Source organism: Naegleria gruberi, assembly GCF_000004985.1.
Source record: "Naegleria gruberi genomic scaffold NAEGRscaffold_37, whole genome shotgun sequence".
Classification (NCBI taxonomy): Eukaryota; Heterolobosea; class Eutetramitea; order Acrasida; family Naegleriidae; genus Naegleria; species Naegleria gruberi.
In genome coordinates, this window is record NW_003163290.1 from 345,214 (window position 1) to 370,104 (window position 24,891).

Sequence of the window (24,891 nt, forward strand, 5' to 3'; positions counted from 1 at the left end):
CTCTTAGGTTTTAAAACAAAGACTATTTATTTGTATTCGATTATTGGAGTGAATAGGTAATTAAATACTTTGGATAAGCTTGTGAATTTTTGTAAACAATGAAAATATCACTTCCACCAGTATTTCCCTTCACACTGTCATATCTTACAGCAGAGTTTGGCTTGAGAGGAGGAATTCTAATATTACTATTTGAACTACAACTGTGAAAATCACCTGTTAACACTTCAGCAAGGAAAAATTTTCTGTAATTAGTACCTGGAACGGGAAAAGCATAGCCATTAGAATAACTTGCATTGACAGCAAAATAACATCCAATTCCCCACATTCCAGTATTTGAAAATCTCATGTCAAATCCTTCATGACCATCATAGATAATGCTTGGATCTGTACTTCTTGTTCCATGGAACAATAATTGAGGATCGGTTGAATATTGTCCATTTGAATCAATCTTAATCTTGTTGATTCTATCTTGTTCAGTTTTATAACTTTGATAAACCAATTGATTTTGAACTTTTTCAATATTTTGAATCACTGCATTTGGAATGGTCAATTTAATTCTATCATTGATCATTTTCCATTCATTACTTGATTGAGATAAATTGATGAGAATTACATTTGAAGTTTGAAGCTGCCAATCTTGAGGATAACTGAATTTACTCAACAATTCAGGTTTATCAGCAATGGTCAAGAGAGCATATTCCTTAAATTTGTCAACTGTATACTTGAATCCAGTAATTGTAAATGGTGATACGTTCATATCAATCTTTAACATTCCATTATCAAATTTTGCTTTCATTGATGCATGTTCTGATAGAATGTGATCAATTACAAACTTGTTACATGATTTTGTTAAGGACTCGGTAATGTAGCTTTCTTTGATATTATTTCTAAAATTAAGCTCGAATGATTGAACATCTGAAGCTTCTCCATAAAGTCTGAATGAATAAACAGATTCAGTTACGCTTGCATATTTAGTTTTGCTAACTGATTTAACAATTTGAATGGGAACAGTATCAGTAATTAGTATTCTGTTATGAGCAGATCCACTCACAAATGTGTAATGATTGTCATCTTGATCATAAACATACAAGATGGAATTCTTATTCAAATCTGATGCAACATCAATGTTACACTTCACAATTTTTTGAATTGGTATCCTCTTAACTCTTCTTACATATTGAGTTTGTGAGTTGACTTGAACGTGCTCTTCTTTAAGGTAATCGAATTTCACAAAATATTTGATATCTTCAGAGGTATACTTTTCATTAGTCATCAGTACATTACATTCAGTATTTCTTTCATTATAGCTCCTTTCAATTTCTTTCATTTGATTTTCTCTATAAGGATTCCATGTCTTGTTATCATCAGCCAACCATAGCCATAAAGCAGTCAAATGTTCAGTATCCATTGTTGGAACATAAATAATCTTTCTCTTAAATTTAGAAGAATTTTCAATTTGTTCCATCTTGTCAAAGTCAATTTGGTACTTTTTACCTTGTTCCGCATTCAAAATGAAAGTTGACTTGGGATCTTTTTCATATTCTTGACATAATTTACGATTATCATTCACTGTGAATGGCAAATACATCTTTTTGATATCATCAAAATATTTGAAACATCCAACATATTCATCTTGTTCAATTTCAATAAATGAGGAATCATTCTTTGTATCTAATGTATAGACTAGATCTGTTTGTAATAAGTTGATAGATTTTGAGAATGATTCAGTAACTGTATTAATATCACCAATCAGTATAATTTCCCTCAAACATGATAATTGTGGTGCATATTTGTAAATTGTTCTGACAATGATATCAGTTGATTGATCAAGTGGGAATCCAAATATTCCAGATGAAAGTGCAGGAATAATGATTGAACAATATCCATCCTTTTCTGCTTGAGTCAAAATATTCACAACTGTTTGTTCAAGTAAACTACATGAGTTAAGATGATTATTTGAATCATACATTGGAGGAATGGCATTATAAATCTTTGAGAGGTAACTGAGATTTCCAGCAGTTGTTGGAACTACATCACCTGGTTTGAGTTTAAGAGAGGTGGTAATATTTTTACATTCTTGATCAAATTGTTTTCCACATTTCTCTAAACATTGAGCAGCAATTCCTCCACCATGTGCCAATTGGTCATTTGCACTGTTAACAAGTACTTGAGCTTTCCATTTCTTATCAAACATGTCACCTTGACAAATGTAAATAAATGAATTCTCAATTTTGTGAACTTCCTTGATTCCACTGTCAAGTTTCTTTTCCAAAACAACCTTACCCTTTGTCTCAATATTCTTTTCTGAAAAGAATTTGAATTCATCATGTTGCATTCTAATAAAGTCAACCAATACTTTCTTTCTCACTTCCATCATTACTCTGTGATAGGAATTGTCAATGAATTTGTACATATCTTGAGATGGTGCAACTAATGTAATTGATAGTCCTTGTTCTAAAATCTTTACATTATTTTGTTGAACTGACTTGAGAAGTGGTAATGCAAGATTCTTTTCAATAATATTATTAAAAGTCAATTTGATTCTCTTTTCTTTTGATTGCAAAAGTTCAGATTCAATTCTTGATTTCACTTCCTTCACATCTTCATCTCTTAATCCCTTGATATAAAAAGTCTTCTTATTTGAATCAAAATCAACATTAATTGATGAAATATCCTTCTTGAACTTGTCAATCTTGGTTTTAACAGTTACCTTTTTCAGTAAATGTTCATTGACTTGTTTTGCTTGAACAATATCAGAGCTTCCTTTCAACAATTCACTCAATTCATTTCTAATCTTCATTTCATTTTCTTGATTTTCAACAATAGCAAATAAAATAATAATGTTCTTTGACTTTTCAGGTGCCAAAACTGTTGAGGCAGTTTGAATTTCTGTTAATTGCTCAAAATATTTCTCACCTTCCTTTTTAACATCTTCTTTCAAAGAGGCATGGATAAATTGTAATTCCAATTTAACACTTTTAATTTTCTTAAGCTCTGCTTGCAATAATTGTCTTGCCTTTTTAGGTACATTTAATACGATCATCTTACTGGCATCCTTTTCGTCTCTCTTGCATTTGAATTCAATTTGGCCACTCTTTAATAAGTGAGAGCTGAACTTTCTCAAGAACTTATATTGTGTAGTTTCTATAGTTACTGGATTCTTTGTATCACCCTTCTTAATCTTGTTAAAAACTTTGTATTCACTTTCACTCTTCAAAGTACATTCAATTTGAAAGTTTTCATTTTGTTTGGTATATTTAAATTGAATATTTTTGTTAAACAATTCCTTTTTTGTAGCATCAAAATCATCCTTTGGAATTGAAAACTTAATTTTGAACAAATCAATAATTAATTGATTGTTATATATATCACTCAATGAAGTTAAGTGCCAAGTAGTGAAATTTTTCTTGGATTCTTCAATATATAAATATACACCTGGTGGCAATTTCTTTTGAACTTGGTCTTTCTTTTCATTGCTATTTTCATAATAAAATTCGACGAATCTTGCAGGTTGCAATAACTTGATAACAAGATTTTGTAAATATTGTTGAACATTTTGAATATTTGGTTGTGTTGGTTGAATTTTGAAAGTAATTGTCTTATCTTTGATCTCAAATGAATTGTTTGTACCACCAGACATTTGTGATAACTCTCTTCTCAAGTCATCACTGAAGAATTTATCCAAGGCAACTGCTTTGATTCCAGTTGGAATTTCAATAGAATAAACTCCAGCAACAGTTTTCTTTGGCTTATTGTCAATGGTAATTTCAAGTGGTTCATTATAATACTTGATGGAAGAACATTTTTCTTTGATTATCTTGGCAATACCATATGTTGAAATATTGACCCAAATAAGTTGTTTCTTCTTATTGGTAGTGAGTACAGGTTTAACTTTTTCTTCATTAAGAATGTTTCCAACTAATTCTGGAACAGTCAACTTGATATTGAAGAGTACATCATTAAAATCAACACCAAGAGGGAATACAATACGAACAGCTTCAGTTACAACGGCACTAGATGTTGAATCAAACGAAGTGGAAGAACTAGGTGATACTTCTCTATCACTAAAGTTATCAATTGGTGTTTGAGGAGTTGAACTAATTCTTTGATTCATTCTCAAAGGATCAATTTGAATGTTAGTCATTTGTTGATTCATCATTTGACTATTATTCATAGTGTTATAATAGGTATTGTTGTTTGGATTACCATAATTATTATTGGTATTCATAGGTTGGTTATAATTCATAGAAATTTGATTAGTATTGCCATAATTATGCATACTACTACCAGTACTATTATAATTCAAAAGCAATTGTTGATTACCACCACCCATTGTATTACTAATAGGATGAACCATGGTTTGATCATAAGGATTGTTCATACCATAACCATTATTATTATTATTATTATTATTATTACTATAATTAGCATTAAAATCATATTGATTCATATTGGTATGATTATTAAGTAACAATCCATTTGAACCATATTGATTGTTACTTAATGAATTGATAGGTTGTTGTTGTTGTTGGCCATTCATTGCTGAAGAATTAGTGTACATGTTGCTTTGAATGGGATCATTAAACATTTGGTTATTATTACCACCATAACCTTGATAGAATTGACCACCATTATTGTACATATTTTGTCGGTGATTTTGCTCTTGGTTTGGTTGTTGGTTATAACCTTGTGTTTGATTTTGTGGAGTTAGCATATTTCTGGTTTGTTGAATAAAACCCATACTAAACTTATCAAGTTATTCTTTTGATATTTGTTTTTAAGTTTGTTTTGAAAAAGTGTTTACAAGAATTAACTATTTGAACAATGGAGAACAAGAGTGAAAAACCTTTTCTGATTTAAAAAGCCAGATTAGAATTTGAGTTGGTGATGTATTTCATGTGGAATGGGTTTGTACTACTTGATCAGTCAATGATGCGTGACAAACTCAAGTCATCAAACGTTTGTGAATTCAGATTTGATGAGAACATTAGTATTAACTTGTGCGTGAGTTGGGAATTCTGAATAATAAGGTATTGTTCAGATATTTTATGGATGCTGAATGAATTCCAAAGTCCACATTTAGCAATCTTCATTTTTAGAAAAGGCCGTGATCTCTCAAAGTCTTTTGTAAAATAATATCCTTAATATCATCCATAACCATCAAAGAAGCATCTTCACGTATCAAATCAACAAAATGAGTGTATAAACACCGTTGTCTAATTGTTGGATCAACATTAATAAATTTCTCAGCAACAAAACTAGTGTAGAGGAATACATGATCACCAGAATAATCAAAGTCTGGAAAACACATTCGAAGAGGAACAGATTTGATTCTTTTACGGAATATATCTAATTTTGTAAATACTAAAATGATTGGTGTATCTTTGTAAAAGCTTAAGATTTCTTTGAACATTGAAAGTGAATTATGCATATGGGAAACCAATATTTGGTTTTGAGTTGGAGGAACAAAATTTAGAGGGTCAACAATTGGTGGGCTTTGAGGATTTTTAGTTGGACTAAAGTCAAGTAAGCTTAAAGAATATTCACAATATTCACTTAAAGAAACCATGAAAACAATTGCAGAAACTGAATCTCTATCAAAATGAGAAGTCATCCACTTTCTTCTTTCATTTCTTTGTCCAGTAATATCTACAAACTCACATGGGAACGGAAAATTTAACTGACATGTTTCAATAGATGTAGAAGGAAAATATGTAGTTAAAATATCTCTTGATGTTGGTGTATATCTTAGTGATGCTATTCTGTCAATATTATCAAAAAAGTATCTTGCATTGTAAAGTATTGAGTTATTTAAAGATAACTTGTCAAATGTGTGTTTTACGTATTTATCCTTCCATAAACTCTTAAATAATTCAACTGCTTCTGGATTTAAGAAATTTTGAGTAATCTTATTAGATTCCTCTGATTGAGTATCATATTGTGATGGTTGTTTGTGGAATTGTTTTGAATCATTTTTAAAATTACTTAATCTTTGGTGAAGAACGTTTAAACTTTCATCCAATGATGATGAAACTCTTAAAGGAGATTTGTTCTTTGGAGTTATAGGTATGGATTGGCTTGTATTATTACTAGCAGCACTATCACTATTGCATTCATTTTGTGTATTTAAAGTTTGATTAAACCTCCAAAGTTGAAGTAATTGAGCTCTTCTCCTTAAATTTTCTCTAAATTCTGTTTCCGTGACATTCTTAATTAAATATTTTGCATTATTCAATACAAATTTCAATATTTTACATTTAAATAATTCTACAACTTGTTCATTCGAATAATCACCCTCTAATAATTTGATTTTTCTAATGAGGGTACTTTTTCCTGATTTACCAGATCCAAGAGTTAAAATTCTAACTTTTTTAGGTTTTTTAGAATCCAACTCGATTTGCCTTTGGATTCTACGATCATTTTCATTGTTATCAACATCAGATGAAACTCTTTGAATGTTTGATGCTGATCGATCTAAACTATTGAAAGATGCTCTTCTACGAGGTGTTGTGGTTTTCTTTGAAGGTAAAGCATCATCACTTGGTGAATTACTTGTAGGAGATGGTGAACCAAAAACCATTTGATCATCATTTTCTATTGCTAATTCAATCATGGCATGAGAAGATGATGATCCATTAACGTCTTCATCCTGAATTAGACTTGATGTAAAATCATTGATTGAACTCAAGTCAGCAGTTGATTGTCTAAGAATATTAGAATGTTCTCTATGATGATGCTCCCTATTCTGAGTTGATGATGATGATGGTATTTCATTATTCTCCAAAGAGGATGATGCATCTCCTTCTATTATTTCAAGTTCCTCCTCGCTTCTATTATGACGTCCTACAATTATCTTTGGTGATGAAGTAGATGACGAGCTATTATTCAAACTACCACTACTACTTGCTGCTGTTAAAATGTTATTATTATTATTATTGTTTTGATTCGGAATTAAAAGAATTTGAGAACCACTATCAAATGATGAAGATAAAGATTGTACACTAGCAGTGTCATTGTCTTGTTGACTAGATAATTGCTGAAAATCTGTTGTAGATGTTCTCCTCTTTCGTTTTGAATATTTGAATGGATTGAAAGGCATATTATGATGATCAATTTTAAAACGAAGTATTATATTGCAGACAGTGTGGTAATTATTCTCACCAATATGAGAAACTTTTAATAAGAGAAGAGATCTTCTTTGACAATTTCTTTTTTTAATGGAAAAGAAGAGGTGATGGTTGATGATGAGGGAAGGCTAGTTTTGAACACTGCATACAAATTCCGAAGTTATCTTCTAATTTTGGTTGGCTGTGTACATTCTCAGCTGATTATATTTATGTTGGCTGTCTCAGGTAGATAGTAAGGAATGTATTTCACTTCATAATAGATCTGCTGTTCTGTTTTAAATTTTTGTTTTTAAAGATTTAAAATTTGAAAAAGCATTAAGCAAATATTTGAAGGTTTTGCAATTTTTCAAATATAATTTTATAAAAAAAATGTCTTCCAGTAGAAGTGATAGCCGTGATAGTAGAGACAATCGCGATAATCGTGATGGTCGTGATAGAGACGGAGGTAGATATAATGATAGAGACTACCATAGAGATTATCACAGGGATTATCGAGGAAATAATGATAAACATAATTATCGAAATGTAGCAGTGTATGAAATACCAACACCATTGCCTACAATAGATGTTTCATCATCGGATATTGATAAAACACCACATTTAATATTTTCTAAATATTCATACGTTGGAGATTATCAATGGCCTGAAACACCAAATAATCATATTAGAAGAATATTATCTAAATATTCAAATGCTTTTGATCAAAACAAATCGGAATATTCTCCTAGTGCTATTGCGAATATGGACCATGGAAAATATGTTTATATATTAATGTATTTTCAATCTAATAAGAAATTTTATGTTGATGCTTTGTTTAAATTCTCATCAGAAGGTGATAAATTTATGCAAGATAATCCAAAGATGAAACATGAACTAAAATATTTTATTTATTTTTTTAGAATTGTATCAATAGTAAATGCTTTAAAACATAATAGAGCATATGCTGAGAATATTGAAGTGGAACCAATATATAAGAAGGCAACAGAAACCCTTCAAGAAAGTTTAAAAAATCAGGAAATCAATCAAAAACAATTTGAACATTATTTATGTATGTTAAAATTGTGGTTTGCAAATTATTTGGATGTTTCAGAAAAACCACGTGATGATGCATTATTTTATTATAAGGAAGTGTTAATGTTTTGTTTACAACATTCTCCATTCACAGAAGATTTATATTTCAAAACTGTATATAATTTAGCTATTTATTTCATCAAACTTAAATTATTGGAAAGTGCAATTGGCTGTTTTGAATCACTGTTTTATATTGCCACAGCAGAAAATAGATTATCAAAATACCTTTCAACTAAAACAAGGAACATTGGAAGATTAGCTTATGAATGTTCAGACCTACTTTACAAGAATGGAGAAAAAGATCGTGCTAAAGATATCATAAATAAGGTTCTAGATAAAAAACTAAGCTCTGATGACTATGCTAGGGATTTAAGACATTTACTAAATAAAATTTAGTTTATATTACATTTATGTTTAATTTTCCAATCTAATACTCTATCACCTCGATTGACCTTAATAACTCTTGAGAATCTTCGTTGTTTTTCACACATATTTATGCGAAAATAGATTCTTTGTAGAGGAGTGAGGTGGTGAATTTCAATTACGCCACAATTATTAATCAAACAGACTTTATTGTGTGACAGTAGGGCCAGAGAGGATAATTTGCATTGAATACAGATTGTATTTGTGATGACTGCCACAATAATACTACTAACCACATGGTAAATCATCTTTGCAGAATAGACAAATCAGCACAAAACATCAAAATAATAACGTAATTTAATTTATTAAATTTAAAAAAAATGAGAAAATCCATCAAGCAAACATTTTCTTCTGCTTCAAGTCTTATACAAGCAGCCTCCCAACCATCAAAAGCCTTCTTCTCCCAAAGTGCTCTCCAAAGAGAAGCAATCAAAAAGGTTACCTTGTTGCCTGGTAGGTAATTTAAAAGAATACAGTGACTTACAATGGAACGGAATCAATTGACACATTATTTGTCATTTTAATACAATAACAATAATATAACAATAATAATAATTGAATTGGTGATGGTGATGATGATGAATTATAATAGGTGATGGTATTGGTGTTGAAATTTGTAGTTGTGTTTGCGAATTGTTTCACTATGCCAACATTCCAATTCAATGGGACACTTATCTTGTGAGTGGTTCTTTCTTTGGTGTTGGTTCTGATAGTAGTTTAAATCCAACTAGAAATCTCATTGAAGAAGATCCACGTCGTCGTGGAGAAACTAATCCATCTGGAGGAACTGCTTATTCTTATTTGAGAAAAGAAAAGTGGTCTCAAATTGACCCAGAGGTTCACTATCCTGATTTACATCAATCTATTTTAAATAACAAGGTAGTTTTGAAAGGACCATTTATTACTAGAGATGTAAGCAAATCTATTGACAGAATGTTGGCTTTGAAATATGGTTTATATGCTCACGTTGTTCCTGTCAAGGCTCCACAAAATTTACCACCATCTGTTTTCACACCTTTCAGAGATGTTGACATGGTTGTTGTCAGAGAAAATACTGAAGCTGAATATTCAGGTTTAGAACATCAAGTTCAACCAGGTGTTGTTGAATCATTGAAGATTATTACACGTGATGGTTCTATGAGAATTGCCAAATGGGCTTTCGAATATGCCAAACAATCTAAAAGATCTAAGGTTATTGCCATTCACAAGGCTAATATTATGAAGAAGAGTGATGGTTTATTTATTGAATGTTGTAAACAAGTTGCTAAGGAATATCCAGATATTCAATATTCCGAATTAATTGTAGATAATGCTGTCATGCAATTGGTTAAGAATCCACATTCCTTTGATAATAGTGTTGTTGTCACACCAAACTTGTATGGTTCAATTGTTAGTAACACTGCTTCATCACTTGTTGGTGGTGTTGGTGTTATTTCTGGTTTCAATGCTACTGATATTAATAAGCCTGATGCTGTTAGAGTTTTCGAACAAGGTAACAGACACGTTGCTATGGATATTTCAGGTAGATTAATTGCCAATCCAATTGGTCTTATTTCTTCATCTATTCAAATGTTGGATCATATGGGAATGAATACTCATGCTAATAGAATTAAATTCGCTCTCAAGGAAACACTTTTGAATGCTAATCCAAAGATTTTGACTCCTGATATTGGTGGTACTGGTTCATCTGTTTCATTCATTGAAGCAATGATGAGACATATTCCAAAAGCTGATGATCCTCGAATTAAAGACTTGTAAATACCTCTTGTAAAAGGTGAAATTTGTTTTCTATTCTGTTAAATAAAAATAATGTTAAGGTATTCCAATAAGAATTCAAATCCTTTTTGTTTTAAAATATGAACCTTCAAATAATTTATTAATTTAGGAATGTAAGATTACTACTAGTAGTGAGGGTTCAATATTAAACTAGTTTTTAAGGTTTGTTCCTCTTCCTATTGTTGTTTCAAATTTTGATCATTCAAATGTTAAATTCAATACAAAAAAGAAAAACTAATCTTACCTCTTCCCGAAGATGATCTATTATCATTAGTTCCTCTCATCCCCGATCCTCTACCTGAACTATTACTACGTGATCTTTGTGATGATGTATTTGAATTATTAGTATTGCTATTATTATTAGAATTTCCTTGTTGTTGTGGTTTACTTCTGCTCTTCTTTTGTTCTTCTTTAACTTTGTTTATAATTTCATCCAAAATTCGAATGTATTTTAATGTGTATCCTCTAATGTAAACTTTGTCCATTTTCCAAAACCTAGTACCATCACGACTAGTGCAAGTAACATCTTCTAAATTCATATTCATAAATTGGTCGCAATTTGTAAGAGTGCCATTAAATGTTTCACCATTTTTTAATTCAACCAACATTGTGGTTCCTATAGCACCTTTCAATAACGTTAATGGAAGCTATCCAATCCGAAATAATAATTATTTGATGATCATCACACAATTTCTATTTAATTTAAACATACCATTTTTTTTTTAATTTAAAAAAAAATATTTGAAGGCTTGTTTTTTATTTCTAGCCTTTGTATTTTAGCTATGAATGTGTCTTGTAACAACCCTCCCTCTTCAATGAAAAGAGGTGAATGAATTCATCACCAAATATTGAATGATAATAAGGCACATACATGGTGATAAAATTTAATTTTAAAAAAAATGAAAATTGCTCTTGCACAAGTTCGTTCCATCAATAAGATTGGTTTTAATTTTGGAGTTTGCGAAAAATTGATCAAAGAGGCTTCGGAACATAAAGCTTCATTGATTTGTTTTCCTGAATGTTTTGCATTTATGGGAACAAGTGCAACAGAGACAATTGCAAACTCTGGATCTTTGGATTCAGAACTTTTTAAATCCTATCAAGATTTAGCTAGAAAATATTCAATCAATATTTCATATGGTGGATATCATGAAAAGTCATCTAATGATCCTCATAAAATATTTAATTCACATATACTTGTAAATAATAATGGTGAAATAATTAATGTTTATAGAAAAGTTCATTTATTTGATTTGAATACTGAAAAAGTTAAATTGAAGGAATCAGAAATTACAGAATTTGGAAAGGATTTACTTGTTGATGATGGTGGATTGATATTTTCAAATGATTTAAAAATTGGATTATCTATTTGTTATGATTTAAGATTTCCAGAATTATATATTTTACTGAGAAAGATGAATAATGCCAAGATTTTATTAGTACCAGCTGCTTTTACCAAACATACAGGAGAATTAGGTCACTGGAAAACTCTTTTGATGGCAAGAGCTATTGAAAATCAATGTTATGTGATTGCAAGTGCTCAAGGTAAGTTTAAATCTTGAGAGCAATTCTTAACATTCTCAAGTTGGTACTCATAATTTGAAGAGACAATCTTATGGTCACAGTTTAGTGATTGATCCATTAGGAAAGATTATTCTTGACCTAGGTTCACAGGAAGAAACATTTGATTTGGACATTCAAGAAAAGGAACCTTTCGAAGGAAAATTAGGTTTTGTGGAAATTGATGATTGGATTTCTAATATCAAAAAAGTAAGAGAAGGAATGCCAGTTTTTGATCATAAGAGAAGTGATTTATATGATGTGATCACAAAGAAGGATTAATAACATGGAATTAATAAATTACTTTATGAGAATTTTGATTAACATCTTTCAAAGAGAGTACAATTTTCCATCAATAAAAATTGAATACATGGATAAACGAGTTGTTGTGGGATTGAGTCTTGGGTATTATATTCTCCCTTGGTAATGATTGATTCCATTTGGTTCCACAAATCAGTTTTATCTTGTCCTTTGAAAAACATGAATAATTGAGCTGAGTGTTTAAATAAAAAGTGATAATTAACAGTAATTCTATCAAAAACAGCAAATTGAGTTGTAGTTGTGTGAAGTATTTTAAATTCATTATCAAAAGTTCCAGGAATAACTGTACTTGAAGGGAATAATGAACAAGTATGACCATCTGGACCCATTCCCAATGTAGATAAAGTAACTTGTTGATTTGGTTGAAGAGCTAATTCTTGTTTCAATCTATTTTCATAATCTTTAACACATTCATCAATTGAAAGTTGAGAATTTGGGAAAATTAAAGTAATTTGATCAGTAACACTACTTGTCAATGATTCAAGTACTAATTTTTGATTACTATCCTTATCATCTTGTGGAACATAACGATCATCCATTAAAAAGAAAATAATATTCTTATTCGGAAGAAGTGGTTGCATTAATTTTGATAATTTTTCATAAATTGGAATTGGTGTTGAGCCTCCTGAAAGTCCTACCATAGCACGTCCATGTTGTTGAACACTTTTAACAATTGAATCAAAAATAGCTTGAGCACAGACTGTATTAAAACTGTCATCGGCAACTGATGGTGCTGAATTTGCGAGTGATTTGATGGTATTACGTGAGTATTGTACTTTCATTTTTTTTTAATTTTTTTAATTTCGAAGGCTTTTCAAATCTTAACATAACTATTGGATTTATTAAATAATTGGATTTTAATAACAACTTGGCTTTTTCAATGGTAACTTGATTTGTTGGCCCAATCAAATTGTCGCAGAAGTATGAAATTTGTTTTCTTATTTTTGATTGTAAACTTAATTGGAAATTAAAAAGTTGAAAAAGAAACATTCAATTAAATGAATGGAAAGTTTAACTAAAAACATAGTCATATTGTATATTAATATAATTTTTTTACAAATCTCTCTAAATAATCATAATGAGCTTTTCCAATTAATTGACCAAATGAAGCAGCATTCAAAGAGTAGATGTCAATACTATTATAAATACTAGATGTAGCAATACCAGAGTATTAAGTAGAAGGTCAGAAACTTATTCAAACCGATTTGTCCAACGAAAAAGTATGTACAATGCCCGCAGTGAATGTCCAGGGTTTAGCAATTCTTAATTAATTCAATTATCCTCAATGGATTAGATATCAAGTTAATTAGCTTAGATGAAATTCATCCAGAATCAACATTATAACTCTATTGAAAACTTTAAAGAAACAGTTGTTAAGGATTGAAAAATATCTTGCCATAAAAGGCATATTTAAATACACTTTACTTTTACAGAATGTTGATGTGGTTGTAAAATACATGATGGTCTTTAAATTCATTTTGCTTCGCTCTTTAAAATTATTTTTGTAAACAACTAGAATTATTTTGTAATACGCTATTCAATGAATACTTTTATTGACAATGATTGAGAGAATCCATGATATTTTGTTAATTTAACAACCTCCTCTCAATCTCAATACTAAATGCACAGTTGAATCCCCTTGAAAAGATATGTCATAGCCATTTATTGCCTTAATACAATGAACAACAAAAATTTTGAACATGTTCATCAATTTAAAATCAATTTAAAAAGGAGAATAAGTTGGAGCATTTGTTGTTTGTCTTTCAATTGTTATCAAATTTGATAAGACGGGAAGCCTGCCAGGAATATGGCGACTATCCCGCTACAGTCTTTGACTGTATGAACAGTGAAGGCAACTAATCTATTGATTGTTGGTTCAGTAAGTTTGTTGTTCAAAATAAAAAATTGGATCACCATCTATTTATCACTTTTGAATTTGATCTATTTAGAAAGTGAAACTTGTGGTTGATCAATACTCTAAATTAAAAAAGTGTAGAATTTCCTTTTCCAAGTTGAGTCTTCAAATGTTGTAATAGTCCAGTTTTATTTAATTCAACAGATCCAAATCGTTTTCTCATTCAATATTAAGATTTTAAGAGTATGAATGGCTACGGCCATATCACGATGAATGCACCTCATCCCGTCCGATTTGAGAAGTTAAGCATCGTCGAGCCACATCAGTACTGAGGTTGGAGACAACTTGGGAACCTGTGGTGCTGTAGTCTTTTTTGAACCACCTTCTTGAATCCATGTATCTGTGTAATATTTTTAATACTTTAAACTCGTTTAAATATAATAATATATTTAAAGTTAGTTTATTTACAAAATTGAACATGGTTTCTTCTTTTTCTTTGTTAATTGATCTTCATCTGATGATTTTAATGATTTTCTAACTTCTCTAACAAGTAAAGCAAAAGATTCATCAACATTTAATCTTTGTTTAGCAGAAGTTTCAATCATTGGAATTCCTAATTGTTTAGAATAAACTTTAGCTTCATCTATACGAATCACTCTTTCTGATTCTAAATCACACTTATTACCAACTAATACCATTGGTGCTTTATCACAATCTTTAACTCTTAATATTTGTTCATAAAATTCATTCACTTCTTCAAATGTTTTTCTATCAATCACTGAATATACCATTAAAAATCCATCAGCTGTTCTCATATATGAATCTCTTAATGCTTTATATTCTTCTTGTCCAGCTATTTTTTGTAATATTAATATATTTAATATATTAAATATATTTAATATTATTATTGTAAACTTACCTGTATCTAAGATTTCTAAAAAAACTGGTTTATCATCAATTTTAGCATGTTTACGATAGGAATCTTCTATTGTTGGATCATATTCTTCAATATAAATGTTTTGAATGAATTGTACAGTTACTATAAATGGATTGAATATATTAAATATTTCTAAAAGGTTAGGTGAATACTTACATGCACTTTTACCAACACCACCTCCACCAATAACTGCAAGCTTAAATTCTTGCATACCATTTGAATTACTATTAGTTGTTGTTTCCTTTGGAGCCATTTTGATAGTTTTTTTGCTTTTTGATTTTTGGCAGTTTGTCATTTTTTGCTGCTTGAATTTATTGTTGGTGAACTGGAGAAATTGAATGAACATTTCCCGAACAATGTACAATAGTTCCCATCTCAAGCTACTCTTGTGTCCACCAAGTTGAAAAGAGAACACAAAGAACATTTCATGACCTCAGTACACATTTCATCCATTCATACATTTATGGTTTCTTACCATGTCAAATAATGAAATACAAAAAGAATAAATATATTGAAATTATTATTATTATCATTAATATTATTTAATATTATTATTACTTTTAAAATTTATTGTTGATTTTGTACTAATTGAGGTTGTTGAAAGTGTTGTTCATTTAATTGACCACTTTGTTTATAAATTTCAAATTGTAAAAGTGCGCCTTCTAAATTTCTTCCTTCATTAAAAATTTGTTGAGCAACTTGAGGTTTTAATTTAGTTTTTGAAATGAATTGAGTAATTTCTAAAAAGAATTCCAAATCAAAATTAGAATATGGTCTAATATGATAAATAAAATTAGAAATTAATAGAGAATTTTCATGTTTTTTTAAAATGAAAGAAGTATCAAATGATTTTGTATGCTTATCACCATTATTATCTAGGAAAATAACATGACCATGAACAGAGACACATAAACGTCCAATTAGAGCATTTGTTTCAACTTGTCTTGTACTAAATGATAATGCATCTGATGTTATTCTTTCAATATTATGTTTAGTATTTGGTAGTGCATTAAAGAATTTTAAAATATTACTTGATGAAATGATACTTGATTTTAACTGTTCATTACATTCTGTTTTCCTAGATTTTGTATCTTTTTGATCAGGTATATTGAGAATATCACGTGAAAATTGTTGTAATTTTTGAAATGCTTCAATTTCAACTGAATCTTCAACATAATCAACATATTCATTTGTAGAATTTGAATAGGTAATAAATGCATCTTTTGCAAATAATGTTTGTAATTCTGTTTTTCTACAATCAATATGATCAAATAAATTAGTTAAATATTTTCTTAAATTATCCTCTGATAATCCTTCAACTAAATTATATGGATTAATTTGTGGAAGTGTACTACCACTCTTTCTTAATTGAGGAGGTATTGGTGCATCATCTAATACTTCTAATTGTGGAAATATTTTACATAATGTAATTACATCTTCATCAGATGCAACTCTATAACATTGATTTCCTCTCAGTAATAACATTTTTAAAGGTAGTCCTTTCAATAATTTTAAACTCCCAATGCTGTACATGAATCTTTACAATTTTCTACAACTGATGCACAAACTTGTCTAATTAATCCATCATCATAACCATTATTACTCATTCCTTTAAGTGTATCATCAACACACATAAAATCTAATTTTACCAATTGACCTTCTTCACTTGTACGTTCTAAAACCCATTCTTTCAACTTTTCACGGAATGGTGTTCTTTTTGGTCCTCCACCACTTTGAAATCCACCTCTTGTATTACCAGAATTACCTCCTTGATATCCTCCACGTGGTTGATAATTACCATCATTACCACCTTGATATCCTCCTCTTCTACCTCTAAATGAGCCTCCACCACGAGTATTATTACCTTGTTGATTATATCCACCACCACCACCACTACCACCATCACTATTATTATTGTATGAATTATTTCCTCCTTGATTAAATCCTCCTCTACCACCACCTCCTCCTTGATAGCCTCCACGTGTACTTCCACTATTTTGATAGCCTCCACGTGTACTTCCACGAGAGTTACCTCTAAACGATCCTCTAAATGATCCTCTGAATCCGCCTCTAGTATTACCTCCTCTAGTTGATGGATATGGTGTTGACATTTTTTTTTAAATTATAAAAATGTATTTTGAATTATTTTTATATCAACTCTACAAGTAAATTTACTTCATCATCAATGAATCTTGAAGAGATGAAGAAAATAGATACCATTGATGAATGATCAAACTGTCCACTCACTGTATTCATTTTGAGGTTATTGTAAAGTTACTTGTCAACCAAATTCAAATCTAAAAAAAGATTTTGAAAATGAACTTCAAATTGGATCTTCAACCTCTTGAAAAAAGCCTTCACATCTATTTATTGAAGAACTCTACCCTCAAAAAAAAAGCCTTCAAATCAATACAACTATAACACATCACTATACCTATTATTAATTCTACTAAGATAGTCTACTACTAACTATATAATGAAAAAATCCAATAACAATAATAAGAAAGCATCATCTTCATCTTCATCATCTTCGGAACAAGCAGATAGTATTGATATTATAAAATTTCCACGTACTCATCACTTATTTTCAACCAATAAAGAAGTAACTCGTGATGATTTAGTAATGGATGAAAAGGATGCAGCTAGAGAATTCTATGCACCATCACTTGGACCACAAGTAACATTGGAAGAAAAAGTTGATGGATCAAATTTGGGAATTACATTAGATATTGAAAGTTATAAATTAAGATGTCAAAATAGATCACATTATGTTACTTGTCAATCACATGCACAATTTAAAACATTACAATTATGGTTAGATGAACATTCAAGTGAATTATTTTCATTATTAAGTGATAATAATAATGGATATATTTTATATGGTGAATGGATGTATGCTAAACATTCAATTTATTATGATCAATTACCTGATACATTTATTGCATTTGATATTTATGATAAACATGCAGAGAAATTTGTATCAGTTCAATTAAGAAATCAATTACTTTTAAATCATGCACCAACTATTTCAATTGTTCAACCACTTCCAATTTTAAATTCACCACATTTAACAAAACAAGTTTTATTGAATTTATTAGAAAATCAAAAATCAATTTATTGTTCACCCGAATTGAATCAACCAATTGAAGGTGTTTATGTTAGAGTTGATGAAGGAAATTATTTAAAAACAAGATCAAAGGTTGTTAGATCAGATTTTATTCAAGCAATTGATACTCATTGGTCTGGTCAAGAACTTGTTAAAAATAGAGTTGATTTTTCATTAAAATATAATTAAATTATTTAATTTTATAATTTAAATTTATTTAATTTATTATTTAATTTTTCAATATTTATTAATACATATAATTTTAACTAATTTTGATCATCATCTAAATGATTTATAAAAATATTATTTCTATTATTTTGATTTGAATTATTAACATTAAATTGTATAATTTCAACACATTTTCTTAATTCTTTAATATTATGATATAAATTTCTCATTTGTTTTAATTCATTATTTAAATCATTTAAACGATTAATAAAAGATTCCAAACTATCAACAGATTCATTTACATTATTACAAAAACTATCAACTGTATTTTTATATAATTCAATATGTTGTAATGTTATTGCACTTTTAGCATACATTGATGTTTGTAATGATCCTAATAAATGATTAAATGATTCTGATAATTGAAAGGCTTTACTTTCTAATACTCGAATTGTTTTTGATGTTATTTGTTGTTTTTCATCTTCTACTACTAATACTGTACTATCTTGTTCATTTGTGTTATTATTATTATTAATATTATTATTAATATTGGATTGTAATTGTTGATTTTCATTCGATCCGATTATTTCTTCATGTTGTTGTTGTTGTTCCATATCGTGATGGTCATGATCATCATTTATTATTGTTGATGGATTAAAATCTTGTTGTTGTTCACTCATTTTTATTATTTGTTATTATTTTGATGTTGAAAATATCTTTGACAATTTTGTAATTATTCAACCACCAAATAATATTCAAATACAAATACTTGGAGAATAAATAATTTATTTTAATTTTTATCAACAACATTCTTTAACATGTCTTTTAATTCGTCACTATAGTTTGCATTCAAACATTCTATATCATTGGTAACATATTTAGAAAGTGTGACAAATGTTTTTGGAGCTGTTGAATTTGAAAGTGTTGATGATGAAATACCTTTCCATTTCAAATCATCATCATTTGATTGACTTGTATCATTTGTATTTGAATTATCAATATTATTATCAATAGTATTATCAATAGTATTATTAGTATTATTATTAATATCTGATTGTTCTTTTTGTTGATTTAACATTAAATTTGAATGAATTAATTTAGAATCAATTGATACATTTGGAATGAAAGATTGATTTGAATTCTTATCATAAAATTTAAATTTCTCAACTTCTCTAAAACGAATATCCAATAATAAAATGTAACGATCTTGATCTGTGAAATTATATGCTTCATGTGTAATGTAATCATCAAATCCAAATACAACTCTCTCATTCCAACAATGTCTTATATTACCAACTCTAATAGCACATGCATGATGATTGGATGAAGGAACAATTAAACCCATATGAACTCTTAAACAATGATTACTATATCCACAATATCCCTTATGTGCAGAAATATAACAATTTGAACTTAAACAACTAAAACCAGCAGTTGTAATATGAACATTATATTCCTTATTCAATCTTGAAAGTAATTGAACTGATTTTGGACATTTTGTTGGTTCATTTGTTAAATCACGTCCAAATGCAAATCCCAATGGATAAACTTTCCATTTACCTTTAGTTTTACAAATTGTTTCAGGCCATGCTTGAAAATCATTTTCTTCTTGTTTTAATAATTCATCCAATTCACTCCTTATTAAATCATAATTTGATTCTAATTCTGAAAAGAATTTTGAAATATTTGAATATTCTTCTCTCAAACTACTGAATGGATCATTTTTATAATAGAAACATTTTTTACCAACATCATCCATTGATAACCAATCCCAATATAATCCTCTATCTGTATTATATTCTTTTTTAACATTTTCACCTGATAAATGTACATTATCTGTTGTTATTATTATTTTATTATTAGAATTATTAGAATTATTATGAGAATTATTATTATGAGAATTATTAGAATCTATGATAGAAGGATGATGGTGATGGTTGACTTGATCAGATGATGGTAATGTTACATTGTTATTATCAGTAGTATTATTATCAGTATTATTAGTATTACTAGTATTGTTAATAGTGTTATTATTATTATTAATAGTATTGTTTAGAAATTCTTGTTTACAACAAGTACAATTATTATCAACATGCCAATCTTGATGAATTTCTTGTAGTTTTTTAATTTTCTTTTCAATTACTTGTTGATCTCTAATAGGATTATTATCGGGATTATTCTTTCTTTGATCTTCTGTTATATTAAATGTTGTCTCTTCATTATTTGATGATGATGATACAGGAAATTGATCACTCATGATTAAAATAATAATAATAATAATAAATAATATAGATGATGATGATGGTGGTGATATTAGTGATGAATAATTTTGTTGTTATTAAATGGGTAGGAGTAATAAATTCCGTGCAACACAGGAAGACTCTGAAAATACAATCAACTAGTGCAACACTTGAAAAGCACGTTTGAAGGCTTTTTTTTAAATAATATATTATGCGATAAAAATGATTGAGAGTTGCCTTGTTTATTCATATGCAATGTTTTTAGCCTTTTTTGTCATCACTTTAAAAAATTCACCAATTTCCCTTTCTTTGTAAAATTGAATGATATGACATATTACAACCAATCAAATAAATTGTAATATTATAATATATTATAATAATAATTGAATAATTAGAATAATTAGAATAATAATAATTAAAAAAAGAATGAATATTCATCTATGTTCAATTTCATAGAGTAATGAAAAATCTTTGGATTGAAATTTTTTAATAAATTCTTTTAATTTCATTGATTTAATAATATATCTAAAAGTAGAAAATTGAAAATTATGATAAATAATTAAATCTTTTGTATTATTATTAAATTCATTCCAATCTAATAAAAATGGAATATTTACTTGATCATTACCATATTTATCAATTAATTGATTTAATTCTTCATGAATTTGATTAATTTGTAATGTTTTTACCATGTAACATACAATTGGATGTATTTTAATAATTTTACAATTTTTAAGAAATTTAATTTTACAATTTTTAAAATTTTCACTTGCCATTTCAAATTCAATTTTATAAGATTCATAATTAAAAAATAAAAAATCATCTTCATCATATGATTTATAACATTTAATAGGTGTAATATTATATTCATTTTCTAAATATAGTAATTTATCAAAATCAATATTTGATGAAAATCCAACAAATTCAAAATAGGATTTTCTAATAATATAATTAAATTTATCTTTTTTTAAATTATTTAAATATAAATTATAAATATATTTAAATACTTCTTTATCATTTGATTTTAAAATTGTTCTAAATAAATTAATTTCCTTTTCCAATTCTTTTAACATTTTTGAAATTGATTTATTTTTTAATTTATAATTATTATAAATTAATTCAATCATTTCTTTAACTTGATTAACATTTTCACAACTTGAAAAATAGTCTAATAAATATATATAAATAATATCTTGTTTACTATATTTGTAAATTATTAATAATAAATTAAATAAATTATTAGTTCTTGATAAAATATTTTTAATTAAATTTTCTGATAATATAAAATTACTAATTAAATATTTAAATAAATTTTCTGAATCACAAAGTTTTGAAGAAATATTTCTAATTATAAACCTTTCTGGCATTAATCTAATTTCCTTATTTAGTTTTGGTTTAAAATATGATATTAATTTATCAACTATTAATATTATTGTACTTTCAGGAATATCAATTCTTAATAATCGTATTAAAATCATATTTACATATTTGCCAATATTTAATTAAAAAACCAATATTTTTAATAAATTTCATCTTGTTATTGAAAAATTTATTAAAAAATAAAATAATTAAATTAATATTTTTAATTTCATAACTATATTTAATTAAATATTCAAAATATGCTTCACAATTATTAGAAATGCATTTATCACCATTATTTAGTATATTTAAATTATATTCATAAAAATCAATTTCAAAATAATTAAAATTTTGAAATTTTATCAATTTTTTATTTCCTAAAAATGTATTTTTTTTAAAAATAAAATTAATATACAAATTTAAATCATTTAAAACTTCAGATGAAATTAATTTTACAAAATTAATTTCTAAATTTTCATTTTCAATAATTTTATGAAATTTCATTTTTGTTTTTAATATTTCTTTTAAAAATTTATTTTTTTTAACTAAATATTGAAAATTAGTTTTACTATTCAAGTATTTTGAATAAAATCCATCAAATGATAATTTATCTGTTAAATCTTTACTAACAATGATATAAAATATTCCATTTAAATATCGTTTCCAAAAATGTATATTTTCTAAAGTAGATTCATTCCAATGTTTATTAATTAAAAATATAGATGGTAAATATTTAATTGGAATTGTCATAAATTCAATCATGTAAATAATAATATCACTTGGTAAATATTTAAAATAATTAATAGTATTATTATGAATATTATCAATATTTAATTGTATTGTTGATTCAACATCGGAGGATGAAAAGCCTTCCATTGATAATGATGACATTTTTTTTGAAAGTTTTGATCAAAGTTGTTTTTCAAATTTCAATATTGAAATTGATCAACAAAGAAATTATATTGGAAAGAGAATAGCTCCCGCCAATTTGTAATTTAAAAAATTGCGCCAAAAAAAATGAGTTCAGAAACCGTTGCATATTTTGAAGTGGATGGTCAAGCCTTTGTTATTTATAGTGAATTAATCACAACTTCCACAACAACAAACTCTTCTCTCACCTCCTCACTTACTCAATGTACTTCTACCACCACTAATAATAATAGTGAAACTTGTAAAAAGATTAAAATCACACTCCGATGGAGAGAACATGTACTATAATCATCATGATATTCAATTTAAGCCTAATACTCACCAACATAACTCTATTCATAATACATCATCATTATCATCATTCACTACTAATAATAATACTAATAATAATACTATTAATAATAATACTAATTCTACTAAATCATCTAATAATAATGAATATAATTTATTTCAAATAATTCATTCATCACTTGTAAAACAAGATTCATCAAAATTTAAATATCGATTAAATTATTTAAATAATGGAAATATAAATTTTATAATTAGTATGATTGTAAATCCATCAGGTGATTATATATTATCAAATATAGAATTAATAAAATCAACAAATACTAAAACAGGACATTTATCTTTATTTAGATATTTAATTATATGTAAAGAAAATGATGAAAAAATAATTCAAAAATTAACAAAACAATCAAAACATTATAATGAATGTATAGAACAATCTAAAAAAGTAATTGAAGAAAAAGATAAAATGGAAAAGGAATTATATTCACAATTTATTATTTTATTAAATTCTAAAAAGGAAGCCATTAGAAAATATAATACAAATAAAAATCAAATTGAAGAATTATTTGAAAAGGAAAAAGATAAAAATAGAAAATTAAATGAAGAAAATAAGAAATTACAATTACAAATAGAAGAATTAAAAAAACAAATGAAAAGTAACAAATTTAATCAAATGGAATCTCCTAAAAATGGATATTCTAATAATAATAATAATAGTAATAATTATCAAACACCTAGAAAACAATCTAAAAATGTTACAAGTTTTGATGCAGAAGATTTATTAGAAGATTTATCATTTGAATAAAAAAAGATGATTTTAAATTTGCAACATGTTCAACTTGTTGGAGGCTTCTTTCCAGCCTTTTGGTTCTATCTTTGGCACATCATTATGATCCAATCACAACCATCATCATCAAATAAAATATATTTTATAAAAAAAATGTCTCTCTCATCAATAGTTTCCGTTCCATTATCAACATCAACATTGTACAATGGTAATTCAGATAAAACATCTGATCCTATTGAATTTCCAATAATAAGAAAGGAATGTTTAGGAGATGGTAAATTTATTAAAATGAGAAGATATACACTTGGAGCAGAATGTAAATTATGTGGTAAAGTTTATACAAGTTTTTCATGGAAGAAACATCCTAAAGATACAACCTATCAACGTACAATAATATGTCCTGTTTGTGCTATTACAAAGAATTTATGTCAAGTTACAGTAGTTGATTTAGATTATGATATTCCAGCCTATATTAGAGATTCAACTAATTTATCTTCATCATCAGGTCATATTACTGAAGGAAATACAAATAGTGCTTTTAGTGGACAAAAATCAACTGTAACTTCTGCTTACTTTTCATCTCAAGCTGAAAAATTATTAAGTGAAGGTGGTACAAATAGACATTTATTAAGAAATGAATTAGCAAATAGAAATGTTTTAAATGAATTAAGATCAAATGAATATGATGATAATTATAATTTAAATATTACTACTACTACTAGTAATATGAATAATAATAATATGAATGATATAAATACAAATACAAATGAAAATCTAGAAAATGATGGAACAATAATTGAAGAATCGACTAAAATAATTGATTATAAAACATTACAAATTGGACCAATTAATAAGAATATTAATGAAACATCTGATGAATTTATAGAAGAAAAGACAATATTAGAATATTTAATAATGTATGCAACAGCAGCAGCAGGGG

At 27.4% G+C, this 24,891-nt stretch overlaps 13 protein-coding genes across 13 annotated transcripts; 5 read left to right on the top strand and 8 right to left on the bottom strand.

Moving 5' to 3' along the window:
* Positions 1–12: 12 nt before the first annotated feature.
* NAEGRDRAFT_80508 (poly ADP-ribose polymerase family, member 14-like protein) lies at positions 13–4,714 on the bottom strand (the record flags this gene model as incomplete). Its single annotated transcript, XM_002674953.1, has 1 exon — positions 13–4,714. The coding sequence occupies one exon, from the start codon at positions 4,712–4,714 to the stop codon at positions 41–43; it is 4,674 nt and encodes a 1,557-aa protein (XP_002674999.1). The 3' UTR covers positions 13–40.
* A 381-nt stretch (positions 4,715–5,095) lies between these two features.
* On the bottom strand, positions 5,096–7,099 carry NAEGRDRAFT_70007 (uncharacterized protein; the record flags this gene model as incomplete). The annotated part of the gene is made up of 1 exon (XM_002674954.1): positions 5,096–7,099. One exon carries the CDS (start codon positions 7,097–7,099, stop codon positions 5,096–5,098), a length of 2,004 nt encoding a protein of 667 aa, XP_002675000.1.
* A 397-nt stretch (positions 7,100–7,496) lies between these two features.
* NAEGRDRAFT_70008 (uncharacterized protein) lies at positions 7,497–8,594 on the top strand (the record flags this gene model as incomplete). Its single annotated transcript, XM_002674863.1, has 1 exon — positions 7,497–8,594. One exon carries the CDS (start codon positions 7,497–7,499, stop codon positions 8,592–8,594), a length of 1,098 nt encoding a protein of 365 aa, XP_002674909.1.
* Positions 8,595–8,941: 347 nt separating this feature from the next.
* On the top strand, positions 8,942–10,379 carry NAEGRDRAFT_70009 (isocitrate dehydrogenase; the record flags this gene model as incomplete). Its single annotated transcript, XM_002674864.1, has 2 exons — positions 8,942–9,074; positions 9,214–10,379. 2 exons carry the CDS (start codon positions 8,942–8,944, stop codon positions 10,377–10,379), a joined length of 1,299 nt encoding a protein of 432 aa, XP_002674910.1.
* A 233-nt stretch (positions 10,380–10,612) lies between these two features.
* On the bottom strand, positions 10,613–11,005 carry NAEGRDRAFT_70010 (uncharacterized protein; the record flags this gene model as incomplete). Its single annotated transcript, XM_002674955.1, has 1 exon — positions 10,613–11,005. The coding sequence occupies one exon, from the start codon at positions 11,003–11,005 to the stop codon at positions 10,613–10,615; it is 393 nt and encodes a 130-aa protein (XP_002675001.1).
* Positions 11,006–11,296: 291 nt separating this feature from the next.
* On the top strand, positions 11,297–12,239 carry NAEGRDRAFT_70011 (uncharacterized protein; the record flags this gene model as incomplete). Its single annotated transcript, XM_002674865.1, has 2 exons — positions 11,297–11,942; positions 11,983–12,239. The coding sequence occupies 2 exons, from the start codon at positions 11,297–11,299 to the stop codon at positions 12,237–12,239; spliced, it is 903 nt and encodes a 300-aa protein (XP_002674911.1).
* Positions 12,240–12,277: 38 nt separating this feature from the next.
* Positions 12,278–13,060, bottom strand: NAEGRDRAFT_70012 (uncharacterized protein; the record flags this gene model as incomplete). The annotated part of the gene is made up of 1 exon (XM_002674956.1): positions 12,278–13,060. The coding sequence occupies one exon, from the start codon at positions 13,058–13,060 to the stop codon at positions 12,278–12,280; it is 783 nt and encodes a 260-aa protein (XP_002675002.1).
* A 1,537-nt stretch (positions 13,061–14,597) lies between these two features.
* NAEGRDRAFT_60771 (ras family small GTPase) lies at positions 14,598–15,323 on the bottom strand (the record flags this gene model as incomplete). Its single annotated transcript, XM_002674957.1, has 3 exons — positions 14,598–14,986; positions 15,053–15,172; positions 15,227–15,323. 3 exons carry the CDS (start codon positions 15,321–15,323, stop codon positions 14,598–14,600), a joined length of 606 nt encoding a protein of 201 aa, XP_002675003.1.
* A 300-nt stretch (positions 15,324–15,623) lies between these two features.
* Positions 15,624–17,181, bottom strand: NAEGRDRAFT_80509 (uncharacterized protein; the record flags this gene model as incomplete). The annotated part of the gene is made up of 2 exons (XM_002674958.1): positions 15,624–16,521; positions 16,614–17,181. 2 exons carry the CDS (start codon positions 17,179–17,181, stop codon positions 15,638–15,640), a joined length of 1,452 nt encoding a protein of 483 aa, XP_002675004.1. The 3' UTR covers positions 15,624–15,637.
* A 365-nt stretch (positions 17,182–17,546) lies between these two features.
* On the top strand, positions 17,547–18,365 carry NAEGRDRAFT_70015 (uncharacterized protein; the record flags this gene model as incomplete). Its single annotated transcript, XM_002674866.1, has 1 exon — positions 17,547–18,365. One exon carries the CDS (start codon positions 17,547–17,549, stop codon positions 18,363–18,365), a length of 819 nt encoding a protein of 272 aa, XP_002674912.1.
* Positions 18,366–18,442: 77 nt separating this feature from the next.
* NAEGRDRAFT_70016 (uncharacterized protein) lies at positions 18,443–19,024 on the bottom strand (the record flags this gene model as incomplete). The annotated part of the gene is made up of 1 exon (XM_002674959.1): positions 18,443–19,024. One exon carries the CDS (start codon positions 19,022–19,024, stop codon positions 18,443–18,445), a length of 582 nt encoding a protein of 193 aa, XP_002675005.1.
* Positions 19,025–19,134: 110 nt separating this feature from the next.
* Positions 19,135–20,601, bottom strand: NAEGRDRAFT_70017 (aspartyl/asparaginyl beta-hydroxylase; the record flags this gene model as incomplete). The annotated part of the gene is made up of 1 exon (XM_002674960.1): positions 19,135–20,601. One exon carries the CDS (start codon positions 20,599–20,601, stop codon positions 19,135–19,137), a length of 1,467 nt encoding a protein of 488 aa, XP_002675006.1.
* A 3,029-nt stretch (positions 20,602–23,630) lies between these two features.
* NAEGRDRAFT_70018 (uncharacterized protein) lies at positions 23,631–23,969 on the top strand (the record flags this gene model as incomplete). Its single annotated transcript, XM_002674867.1, has 1 exon — positions 23,631–23,969. One exon carries the CDS (start codon positions 23,631–23,633, stop codon positions 23,967–23,969), a length of 339 nt encoding a protein of 112 aa, XP_002674913.1.
* Positions 23,970–24,891: the final 922 nt, after the last annotated feature.